Consider the following 12,246-nt stretch of genomic DNA (forward strand, 5'->3'; position numbering starts at 1 on the left):
AACTTATTGACACATTTATAAATTATAATAATTGTATAATTTTAATTTGAGAATTTTTGTTTATCGTCGTGTTTCATCTTAGTTTAATCATTTTTACTTAATGTTTATAACCAAACCCTTTGTAGTCTTTTATGAACGTTCAAATATGTTTTTTTTAAATAATTATTCATATAATTAATATAAAAAAATAATTATTTTTATTGACGTACAGTATATACACAAACTATATTCACAAATTTTAAGCGACGAATAACATAAAGCCAAATTTAGGACTTCTTTATCGATACCCAATGCCTTGATATTTGATTCTTTCCCTTTTTAATTATTTTTTGTTTCTAATTTTTTTCCCTCGGTTTAATTGTGGGTATATATATATTATAGATATAATGGAATAAGATCCAGCTCGCCCTTAAAGTCGAATCCAAAGCGCTCAATAGCGGAATCATTACTTTGAATTTGCAGTAGTACCTCTATTGAACGTGGGTTGCAGCAATGTCAACAGGAATAAAGTTGACCTGTTTTCTTGTCCTGCACTGATTTATCATGAATCAACAGAGAATGGCATGGGGTTTTGTATTGTATGTTTTCATTCCTTCATCTGTTGGACTCCATGATATGATTGAATTCGAGGCTGCATAATTGGACTCTCTAGATAGAAACAGATGTCACTTTCCCTTAATTGCATCAAACAGGTGAAGTAAACACAGTATATAAGTAATATAACAAATAAAATGAACCCCTACAAGTATTAGGGTTGTAAGCAAGTTATAACTTATAAGCTAATGTATAATAGCATCAGTCGTTTTTGCCGAGTTTGTATGTACACGAGCTGCAAGGGCTACTACTCCATTATATTATCAACTGATCTAAAAGGGTACCCAAAAAAATAAAGGGAAAAAGAAAAATGAAGCAATATATAAACATAGTCAACAAATTACACAGCCAAATTTCTACACATGCCTATGCCTTCTGTGCCTTTTCTACATATGCCTGCAATCAAACGGAGAAAAATCACAAGACTTGCTATGAAAACCAAAATTAACATGTCTCAAATGCTATACTCAGATTTAAATGTTAACACAGATCTTTACTGATAAAACAGAACATCTTTGACCAGGGATAGACCTATGTATGTGGGCATGGGCAAACACATTGTCTTATATAAGTGAAAAAAAGTAACAATGGTCCAGGTAGATCTTAGTTGAGCAAATTATGATCATCATGTTATGGGGGTGTCACGGGTGATACTAATATTCTTATGTTGGAGTCCTAAGTATGGGGTAGCCAATATATATCTCTTTTAGAATTTCAAATGCTTGAATAAGATGTATCTTTGATAAAAGAAGGGAAGTATAGCCAAAGAATCGATCATGCATGTGATCATAGAGAAGGAAAGTTTGAACTCAGGTTGGTGATGGTGATGGTGATGGATTGACTGTATGGAAGCAATACCCCATGCTCCAACGAGTTGAGTCTTATTCATTTTGTGTTCAAATTTAAGTTGTAACAAAAGTCATGTTGTGTGAGATGATTAAATTTATTAAACTCTCTTTTGTGGTCTGAGATATTCTACTACGTATTAAGTCATATTTAATGATGAAATTTAGTTACACATGCGAAAACCGATCAAAATAGGAAGATCTCCATCAAAATGAATCCCATATTTTTGGAATTTGGACAACTCTTTGAACAACCTTCCTGCAACCAACCATCTGAACATCTAAATTAAACCACCTTGAAAAGAGTTACTGGAGTTGCACATGGGCAGAAGTTGATCTATAAAACTAAATGAAATGGGGCACAAGATTTGGAATGCTTCACACATAATGGAAACTTGTAAGAGAACCACCACTGACCTGTAGAAGTTTGTTAAGCTTTGGTTTTGACAATGATAGGTAGTGGTCAATTTTCTCTTGTGTTTGAGGAATATGTGCCCGCTGCACCGTGCCAACTACTTTATCAGCAACTTTCTTCACAATTGATTTATAATCTTCTTTGGTGATTTGACCTTCTTTCCATGTTGGTTTTAGCAGCTCCTTAACAAACTCCACCAATGAATATTTAAATGCACGAACCCCTTTATCATCCTTTGTTTTCTTGGCTTCATCAGTTCCACCAGTTTGATCCATGTTTTCCATAGGAATATTCTCTTTTGTGATTTCTTTAGCACACTGTAAACTTTGCTTTTCCTCAGCTATCACTACATCTTTCTCCTTATTAATCTCAATATTTTCACCTTGCTGCTGCAACTGAATAGAGTGGTCACACTTAACAAGTGGTCCTTCTGGAAAGGCAGTTTTACGAGAATAATCAAGATTTTGTCTTGTCGACTTAGATGATGGTGCTGGAATTTCTTCCACTTCATTTATAACTTTTACAATTGGGGAAAAGTATGGCGGGACACCATTTGCATGAGCATCCTTAGTTTCAATACTGTCACAAATTGGATCATACTGCTTCTGTGATCCAATGGCAGGATCCGACTTGGCGAACGTAAAAACTGGCTTATTATTAGAATAAGACCCTTCAGATTTGCCTAGTAAAGGAGTATCCCTTGCATCATGAGAATTTGAAGTAGCATTAAGTTGTGGAAGCTGCTTAGCTGAACCAATGATATGTGCCAGAGTGGCTGAGATGCTGGTTAGTTGAGCAAGCCGTTCTTTGCTAACCATGTTCTGAGATAAAGGATCTCTTGAACTAATTTGTGATAGAATCGCCTCCATGATGTTTGGCTCAGCAGTATACTTTTTCTCCACATTGATTTCCTGGTTCTGCATACCTTCTACAATTCCCACTCTTGAAGCAGCAACGGAAACTGGCATTTGACTTTGACCAACAACCTGACAGCTTGAAGCATTTAGATTCTGAGCATTCTGATTAAATCTTTGTCCTGGCAGAACAACGGTACAAAAGTTTAGGTTTTGTGTAATCACATTTGAAAAGTTTATGACACTCTTATCATTGCATGCCACTTTAATAAGAGAATCCTGTTTGAAAATTTGGTAGTCACGAACATCAAGCATGTGAGCTTACCTGGAGTAACTTCTTGTTTATTCTGCTCATGCTTCTCTTCAGTTCCGCAGAAAGATCCCACACCAAACTTCCAATCGGGAGACATTTTTTCATCACCTGGCCAAATCACTGTATTTATTGACTGGGTACTGCGCATGTTGTCTCCAGCCTTTTGTGTCTCCCAATAGTTGGTATCGTTCTTCACACTCGGAAACGGTGATTGAGCATGCACTCTGCCCTTATCTAAACGGCAGTCCAATACATCATTCATTGGCCGATGAGTGAAACTAGGCTTTGTGGCACCTGAAATTCTGTTTGTGTTGTCCTCAACCAGGTTTTCTGTATCAACGACAGCACCTAAGTCATTCTTTTCTGGACCATCCCAAGCTTCATCTACATCAGCCATGTTGCTTTTGAAACCACATCTGTCATCCCTTAGCCTTCCATTCGGACTAATCGAATCATTCAATTTTTGTATATCCAATGCCTCATGTTCACCATAATAACTCGTTCTATCATCCCTTAAACTTCTGTTAGGCCTCTGAAATGCTTGACTATCATGAGAAAACCTGCAATTTTTACCGTTTCGACAATTGCCAAAAGCAAAAAATTTGCAAGGAATATCCCCACTGTGATTTGGACGATGCGCACCATCCCACTCATAAGAACTCTCCATGTGCCTCCTATCAATTTCCCTTTCTCTAGTTGATTCTGCAATGGAAATTTCACGAAACCCATTGTCGTGATGATGTACATACTTGCATGATGCTCCCATTCTACACCATCCTTTTGCAAAATTAATACAAGCATCATTAGATCTTCCACTTCTAAGAGAATAGTCCCCACCCTCATGGGGTGCAGAATATCTGAGAGCTCTGTCTTGCCTGCTTCTACTTTCCCAGCCATCATCATAGTTTTGATTATCATCATGAAGGAAATGGCAATGGCTGCCTCTTCTGCAGTTTCCAACAGCGAAATCTCTACATGGTCGTGTTGATCCTCCAGACCTCATTCTTTTTCTGTCACTGACTTCTGAATCCCACCTGAAATCGCATGCAGGGCTCCTACTCCGACTACTGCTAAACATAGCAATTTCCAAAGAAAGGCATGTAATTAATAAAAGCAAAATCATATGGAGATTATGCGCATGCAGCAATGTAAAAGATCTAAAACTTCTTACAGTAAAAAAGAAGAAAATATAACTCAAAAGTGTACTAGAATGACCTTGAAATTAACAAAAAGCTACCCTTAAAGAAACTTTTCTCTTTAGCAAAAGCACAGACATGAAAAATATCGCAGGGAACGATTTGAAACAAAAGTATGGAAGATGACACGGATACCTTGCAAATTCAGCATCATCTCTCAAATCCCTCCTTGAAGAGTGCTTTCTGCCAGGTTCACTCATCTTTCTTCCCGCAATGTTATAGGATCAACTTAATTACTGCAGAGTTCTCTGAATTTGAAACAACCACCAAAAGAAATGTCATAAATCTGATATATATGGCAGGCTAGGAAACAGAAAGAACAGAGTTCTCAAATGAAAAGAAGACTAAAAAAATGACCACAAAAAATCTGAAGCTACAAGAACTGAGCCGTCAAAGTTCACACCAAGTCACCAACCACGGGAGTCAACAACTCAGCAATCATAACCGAACGTATTTAGAAAGAGAACACGAAGATCCATTCTTGAAATAAAAATCGCATGCAGAGAAACAAAATTAAATCATTAATCCCAGTTCTATGCTTAGTACGAGACTAGGAAGATTTACTTCAGTCGTACATGTCTCGATTTCTATCTCATGCATACCCAAATAAGTGCTTGAGTAGGTATCATACGTCAAGAGTTGAGCCGATACTATGTAAGACTCAGTATATTCACAGAATACGGATGGAAGGAAAAAGCTACCTAATGACCATATGAAGAATGTTGTTGGTGGTCGATCAAAATGAAAAATAAGAGTGCTACTTGGAGAAATGATAACGAGAAGTAAAATCTATCCACCAAAGTGATAGGTTGTTGTGGCATACATCATTTGATCATGTTTACTGTGGTTACTTAATATTTAATAACCGCTCCCCTTCCCCAACTCGGTTAGGAGACTTGTTTTGTATAGTTAGTTTGCTCTCTTTATTAATCACAAGAATTTCCCGATTGAACTTCTCTCTTTTCATGAGAATTCTATCTGTTCTGGTTCTTCTTTGCATCCATCTCTGCAACATTTGATTTGCTGATAATAAATTCTTCCCAGAGGAGCAAAAATCTTTTATCGTTGTAATTGTTTTACCTTTTTCGTTTTATATTTTTACGTCTTTTACTGTTTTAAGTTATACTGTCTATAAGAGTGCTAATGAAATATTGTTACTGGACGTATGGGAACTTGTTAGAGGCATATGTGTACTTGTTAACCAATTCTAAGTAGATACAACAAAATCGAATACCTTTGACTAATCGCCAACACCCGAAACTTCAAAAAACGATTAGACTAAGGATGCCAATAATGCCTCAGAATGGCGCACAAACGGATGTAATTGTAAATTTATCTCAATAATGCCCAAAATCTCATTCTCACAACTGGATAGTGCTATGACTAATTTATCTAACAATACGTCTACCGAGATGATACAATTCCATATTCTAAATATTGATGTGAATTTAACTTCAGCGACGAGTAACGAAGGTGCTTGCCAATTTGAATCTCCAAACAGACTACAAACTTAGCAACCCTATTCTGAGAAAACCATGAAAAAACTACATTCATGATGGATCTTGTACAGCATCTTTATCTTTACAAAATCTATAAATAAAGAATAAGAAATCAGCTACTCTCACAATCACAAAGCCAAGTAGTCCATTATTCATTCCCCAGTGGAAAGCAACCCAACATAATTTAGGTGTTAAAAAAGATCCACCAAAGCCTGTGGAAGAATCAAATGGCATTGAAAAGATTATTTGCAATTTTTGCACCAGCTACTTTGAGTGCAATTGGTGACACCCTCCAGGCATTAATGACAAGAAGATTTGATATATACTGCAGAAACATTGTATCTTGAATATTAGCACTTACTCTTACTCATATACATACAACTAACTAAAGCATTATAGAAGACTGCCAACTCCACTACCTAACAATTTCCAATTTCTTATCATCTACTCAACCAGCTAGGTGCACGGTTTATACGGATCCAAGACTTGTTTGTTTTGACCTTTTTTGGGGATATGAAGTGCTATTATAGGTTTTCTTCCATTAATTTTAGTTTAATAATATTTAAGCATTGTAAACAGTGAAACTCAGTAGGATTAGGGATAGTAAAGAAGATCATGAGAGTATCATATCATACAAAAGCGCTGTAAATAATCACGAATAAGTAGCAAAAGAGGGTCCTGATTCAATGGCATCGCTTCGAATTCAAAATCATAGGGCACTAATTAGCCATTCTCGCGTTTAAAAAGGCATTAAAGACATAGGAATAAGAAATAGGCAGAACTGAGTATCAAAAAAGGAAACAAGCAGAACCAAATCAAAATAAAAAATAAAAAATAGAATAAACCCGGGCTCATCTGATTCCAACTGCAAGCTTCCAACGGAACTTGGGAGTGGCCAAGTAGGCAAGCAAAAGAAACAGAAACAGAGAAACTGAGACTCGCACTGAAACTATTGCCGTTTCGACAACCACACTCAACAAGTCTACTGTCTTATGGTATGGGTGGCCCCCACAATTGGATTTCGCTTCTTTTGGTGATTTTCACTCCCAGTCATCCTCTACTCGTGCATAGGTTGGGCCGTTGGGGTGTGCATGCCCCGGCTCGACCCAAATATTCGATTTGATTCCGAACATTTTAGGGGCTATTTTGGTGTAATTTTATTGGGTCTAGAATCGGATAAGAATCTCAAAAATAGACTCGATCATTATTTTGGGTCAAGTCCGGGCCATGACTCGGGTCATCCGAAGTCGGCCCGGTGGCCCGGTCATCATACACAATTAATATTTTGTGTTATTAGTGATGGATGATGGTTATTCTTATGTGGAATTTAAGTATTGTAAACCTTAATATTTTGTGTTATTAGTTATTATAAGACTATAAGTTAATGTTTTATGTTTAAAATACATAAGATTTTAGACTAATGCATAATATTGTGTTATCTATATTGATTTAAATATTTGGTGTTATTAGACAATATTAGTATTGATTATGGTTACGCTTTAATTTTAGAGAAGAGTTAGTTCTTGTTATATTTTTCTAAGTGAATTTTACCATGTCAAATAATAGTTGGAGTCTTGAAAATTTAGATATTTTCACATATTAGCTTATAAGAAGATATCAAGGTAATGTAATGTTAACGGCTCGATTTTCACCCGGTTTTTACCCGGTATAATCGTGGCCCGAAAGTGTATAGGTTTCATCAGATCTAGGGCCGGGTTCGGGTCTAATAAATAGGCCCGGTATATATTTCGGGTCGGGTCTGGATCACATCAAACCCGGTTTCACCCGACCCATGCACACCCCTAGGTTGAATCAATGAAGCATGGCCATTTGGTTGAGTTGTCATATTTTATATATTGGATATATTTTGGATAGATACAATTTTTGTATGACATATTTGTTTGTCGTATTCAATTGTATTTTAATAAAAAAATAAAAAATGGATATATTTAAAAATACACCTAAATACCATTACATATCAGTATGTTTAATTTTATTCTTAACATGTATTTTTAAAATGAGTTTAGAAATAATATATATTATTATTTATTAAAATAAAAAATATTTTAAATACTTTATATAATTAAAAAACATATTAAAAATAGTTAAAAAATTATTTTATATTTTAATATTAATAAAATATCAAAATATCATTGAAAATTTATTTAAAAACTACTTTATATTTTATATATAAGAAAAATAGACAAAAGTACACCTGGATTTTTATACGGTAGACAGATGTAGTCCTCAATTTTTTAATGAGTCATTTGCACACACGAATATAAAATTTCATTGTCAATTCTACCCTTCCGTGGTCTGAGTAATTTTTCTGGTGGTGGTAGAGGCCAGGTGGCACGGTATTGTATGATATGGCCAATTTGAGGTGACACAGTGAAAAATAGAAATATTCATTATGAAATTTGTTGAAATAAATATAAGAAAAGGGAATAATTAAATCACTGTTCATCCTCTTCCTTCTCTAATTCCTTCGAACCATATGAACCCTAACACGGGAAAAAAAATTCTTTCTTCACTCTCTTCAATTTTCTCTGTACATCTTCGTCCTTTCTGTTGTAACAAGGGTTTGTAAACTCTAATGTATAAAAATGTCACACTCTCAATGAAAGAAGAATATACCTCATACTTGTGCCAGTAGTTACGGTAGCTCATCTTCTGCGCCAAAAAATAGGAAGAAGAAGAAGTTTGACTACAACAATGGCAAGTGCCTACATGGACTTGACGCAGTGGTGCTTGAGTCTGCTATAGAGTGGAACCCTAGAAGATTGTTTCTTCGTTGTTCATTATGGGAGGTATGTGAATTCTGATTTTATTTTTATGACAAATGTTAATTTTCTGCAAAATGGTTAAAATTGTAGTCGAATTCATAATACAGAAATTTCATTTGAGCTAATGAAGTTATTAATGCTGGAAGAGATTGCGGGATTCAGGAGCAGAGTGAAGAAAGCAAATGGAGGTATGCAGAAGAAAGCAACTGGAAGGTAAAAAGAAGAAATGAAGATGTTGCAGACAATTGATGGGATTAATCAAGAGTTGAAGAACATTAGAAAATGGATACAGTATGTATGCTTAGGGATAAGTATATGTATTCTGTGTTTGTTTATTAACACATTTCATCAGTAGTTGTAATTCCCTCTAAGTAGAAGGCTGTGTTGTCACTTTCATTTCCATCAGTATCTGAATATAAATGGTTTTTTCAAGGTTATTAATACAAATGGTTGGTTCAATTTTATTTCTAGTACAATTCCTGTGCAACAAAACAAACTGAAGATCTAATTCATTATGAATAATAAATAAGCATAACTATGATAATCTATCATTAGCAACAAACTATGATAATCTACAATTTCAACTTGCAAAATAGCAAATGTCTATGCCTATAGGCATCAAAACAGATGTTTACATCAAAATATTAATCGGCTAAATCCAAACCACAGAAGTACATGTCTAAATTACAATACCATAAGCATACCCCTAAATGATAACAACAATTTTAGATTTTCTTGAGGCCACACACCCTATTCACTATCATAATCATCCTCACAATCGGATGACATTGGACTGTGTAAATCTTCAGATTCGTACTGATAGTAGTCAGGGTCGGAGTCACTATCATCATCTGAATTAGATGAATCAGGCTCCACATGAGGAACAAAGATCTTTGGTGTCTCATTCCTTCCTCCTTGAACAAACCTTTGACCAGTCGGTGCTGGCCTCTTATACGATGCTCTTCTATTTTTTTGACTGTTCTTAGATTTCTGGGTGGGCACTTCATTCTGACCTTCTTACTGTGAATTATTAGGAGGTGGGACTTCTGCTTCACTTTGCTGCTGGGTCGTGTTTCGGTTGACATTTGGGATTTCGAATTGTGACATTGGTTGGGTTGTAAAAGAAGGATTGGGAGATGCTGGGTTCTGAGTTTCATTGGAACTTTGGTTGATTTTGTTTTTCTTGTTGGCCTTCTTAACATACAACTTTTTTAGGGAAGGCTTTTTGTGGATTTCCATCTCACTTCTTCTTCTTGGGGTTTCTTGTGGTGTAGGTTGTTCAATGGTATCTATAGTTGGGCATGACTCATCATCTACAATGTCTACCACTTCAACTTTCTCAGGTAAATCAACAATATGATCCCAATAAATATGGCATATTCTTTCATTTTCAATACCAAATTCATACATTCGGACTACATCACTGTCAAGCCTAATTAAATGCAAACCATTCGATACCTCATTCTCAACCCAGTAAAAATCTTTGAATGAGACATACCCCAAATCCTTAAATAACCCCACCATAAAAAATGTATTCAGAGTTTCCACATTCACCCTAGGAATCACAGTAACCTCCCCTCCAACATATTTTAGAACCCCATTCATGTTTCTCTCAAATCTTCCCTCGTGATGATACACAAAGGTTATATGATTTGCCATCTGTTTATCGAAAAATTCTCTATCAAACTATAGAATAACCAAATTGATGTATTTTCATATCATAACACAGATACATGTGAAGGAAGGAAGCATTATCTTTTGATCACGTCTGATTCTGAACTCTCCTCCTTCGCATAAGCCTGTGTGTGGACTTTCACGCTTCGTGTCCTACCACTTTTGCCTTCAGAATATAACGCAAATGATGAACTGCAACGAACGAACTGTGAAGTGCCTAGAAATTCACTATGCTTACTCTCTGCTAGGGCATGTTTTCATTCAACACTAAAATATGAAAATGAAGATAATGAAGAGACTTGTAAAACTTTTTCTTTTTAAAAAAAAATCAGCAAATTTCATAATGAATATTTCTATTTTTCACTGTGTCACCTCAAATTGGCCATATCATACAATACCGTGCCACCTGGCCTCCACCACTGCCGAAAAAATTACTCAGGTCACGGAAGGGTAGATTGACAACGGAGTTTTATATTCATGTTTGCAAATGACTCATTAAAAAATTGAGAAGTACATCTGTCTACCGTGTGAAAATTCGAGTGTACTTTTGTCTATTTTTCCTTTATATATATGTCGTGTCCTCGTCTCTTATAAGATTTTAAAATTTTTGTGTCATGTGTCCTGTGTCGTGTTATGTCCTGTGTCCCTGTCAGTATCCGTGCATCATAGGATTGAACTATTTAATTAGGTAAAAATTAAGTAAATCTATTAAATTATCATAAAATCAAAATACTACATTATTATTCAATAATAATTGAATTATATATAAAATTTAGTTTAATTCATGCTTTTATATATAATTATGGAAGAGTTTCTGGCATAGTTGTCTGAACTGACCCGATGATCAAACTAGTAAAACTACTGGGTTACTGAGTTTCTGGTTCAACCAGTATATCACAATTGAATCGGTTGATCCAATCTTATTTAAATAAAAATATAAAATAATATAAAATTAAAATTTAAAATATATGTCTTCCTTACAAAGTTGGCAGTTTATGTCTTCTCTATAGACACGTGCTCTCTTTTGTTAAGTAAAAATCTACCATGGAGAACTTGCCAAATAAAGGTTTTAGCCTTTTGAGGTCCTTCCCAGCTCCATATAATGGTTCGTAGTGTTTTCCTAGATGCTGACTAATTTTTTATGACTTTGTAGGTGGTTCCTGTAGAGAAGTCCTCATATGTCATGTGCCTCCAACCTATTCGGTCATCTCCATGGCTTTGTTGGGTTTAGACATAGCAATAATCTTCATGACTGTCTCCTCAAGTAAGCTTTTTCTCAGTTTATTTTTTGTTCCAGTTACCGAACCTGTTTGTCCATTTTCAAACACAATTTTTTTTTGCCAGTGATATTTCTAGTTGCCTTGTTGATCAATATTCCTTATTTTTCTACCCAGGGATCCAGCCAAAAATTGGTTGACAATCCATCACCAATATGGTGGATAATACATTCCTTGAAGGTTGGCCAGAGTTTCACAAGCTCTTTCCAAAGAGGTGAGTCTGACTTCCTTATTGTAGGTTGGTTTAGATCTCTGTTGTTATTGCAATATTTGTGAGTCAGAACTTCTACCCATAGTGAATTAGGCCTTTCTTTGATGTTCCATATGATCTTAAGTAAGAAGGCATCATTTATAGTGTTTAGTTTCGCATTTTTAATCCTCCTTCATGTTTAGGAGTGCAGATAGTTTTCCAATTGATAGCATGAAATTTTTCTCTAGTTGTTTGTGTCTCCCTGATAAACCCCAATTTTGTGGCTTATCTTGTATTGAATTTAGGAGATTTTATCAACTTATCTCACACTTATTCACTAAAATAGCATGGTTTTATAAACTCTCCCTAATTTGTGCTTAAGAGTGAAAACATGCTTTTTAGGCCTTAAAATTGTTAAATTTAATTCACTTTAATTCCATTCGATGCCTTGATATGTTTGTTTGAGTGATTTAAGATTTTGAAGGCAAGAATGGTTTGAAAGAAATGGAAGAAAAGCATGAAAACTGGGAGAACTCATGAAGAAATGAAGGAATTGCTAAGCTGACAATCATGACCTCTTCGTACTAAATCGATCATAACTTG

General features: G+C 35.2%; 1 protein-coding gene and 1 long non-coding RNA gene across 3 annotated transcripts; one reads left to right on the top strand and one right to left on the bottom strand.

Annotated features, from left to right (window-relative positions):
- Positions 694-4,513, bottom strand: LOC107630983 (zinc finger CCCH domain-containing protein 38). 2 transcript variants are annotated; one of them, XM_016334280.2, is made up of 4 exons: positions 4,353-4,513; positions 3,034-4,088; positions 1,857-2,890; positions 694-990 (listed from the first exon to the last, which is right to left on the bottom strand). In XM_016334280.2, exons 1-4 carry the CDS (start codon positions 4,415-4,417, stop codon positions 961-963), a joined length of 2,184 nt encoding a protein of 727 aa, XP_016189766.1. In that variant the 5' UTR covers positions 4,418-4,513; the 3' UTR covers positions 694-960. The 2 variants fall into 2 exon arrangements, with proteins under 2 accessions (XP_016189766.1, XP_016189765.1); XM_016334279.2 differs by having other exon boundaries at positions 3,034-4,091; positions 4,353-4,493.
- Positions 11,164-11,890, top strand: LOC110269798. The gene is made up of 2 exons (XR_002358557.1): positions 11,164-11,242; positions 11,330-11,890. It is a non-coding gene; the product is annotated as an uncharacterized LOC110269798 (long non-coding RNA).

The sequence above is a fragment of the Arachis ipaensis genome, chromosome B03 (assembly GCF_000816755.2).
Source record: "Arachis ipaensis cultivar K30076 chromosome B03, Araip1.1, whole genome shotgun sequence".
NCBI classification, from domain to species: domain Eukaryota; kingdom Viridiplantae; phylum Streptophyta; class Magnoliopsida; order Fabales; family Fabaceae; genus Arachis; species Arachis ipaensis.

Coding starts and splice junctions, on each gene's coding strand:
- LOC107630983 (XM_016334279.2), bottom strand. CDS start 4,417: ATGAGTGAACCTGGCAGAAAGCACTCTTCAAGGAGGGATTTGAGAGAT. Junction 2,891..3,033: donor TAAACAAGAAGTTACTCCAG/GTAAGCTCACAT, acceptor TTGTTCTGCCAG/GACAAAGATTTAATCAGAAT. Junction 991..1,856: donor AGCTTAACAAACTTCTACAG/GTCAGTGGTGGT, acceptor GTTTGATTGCAG/GCATATGTAGAAAAGGCACA.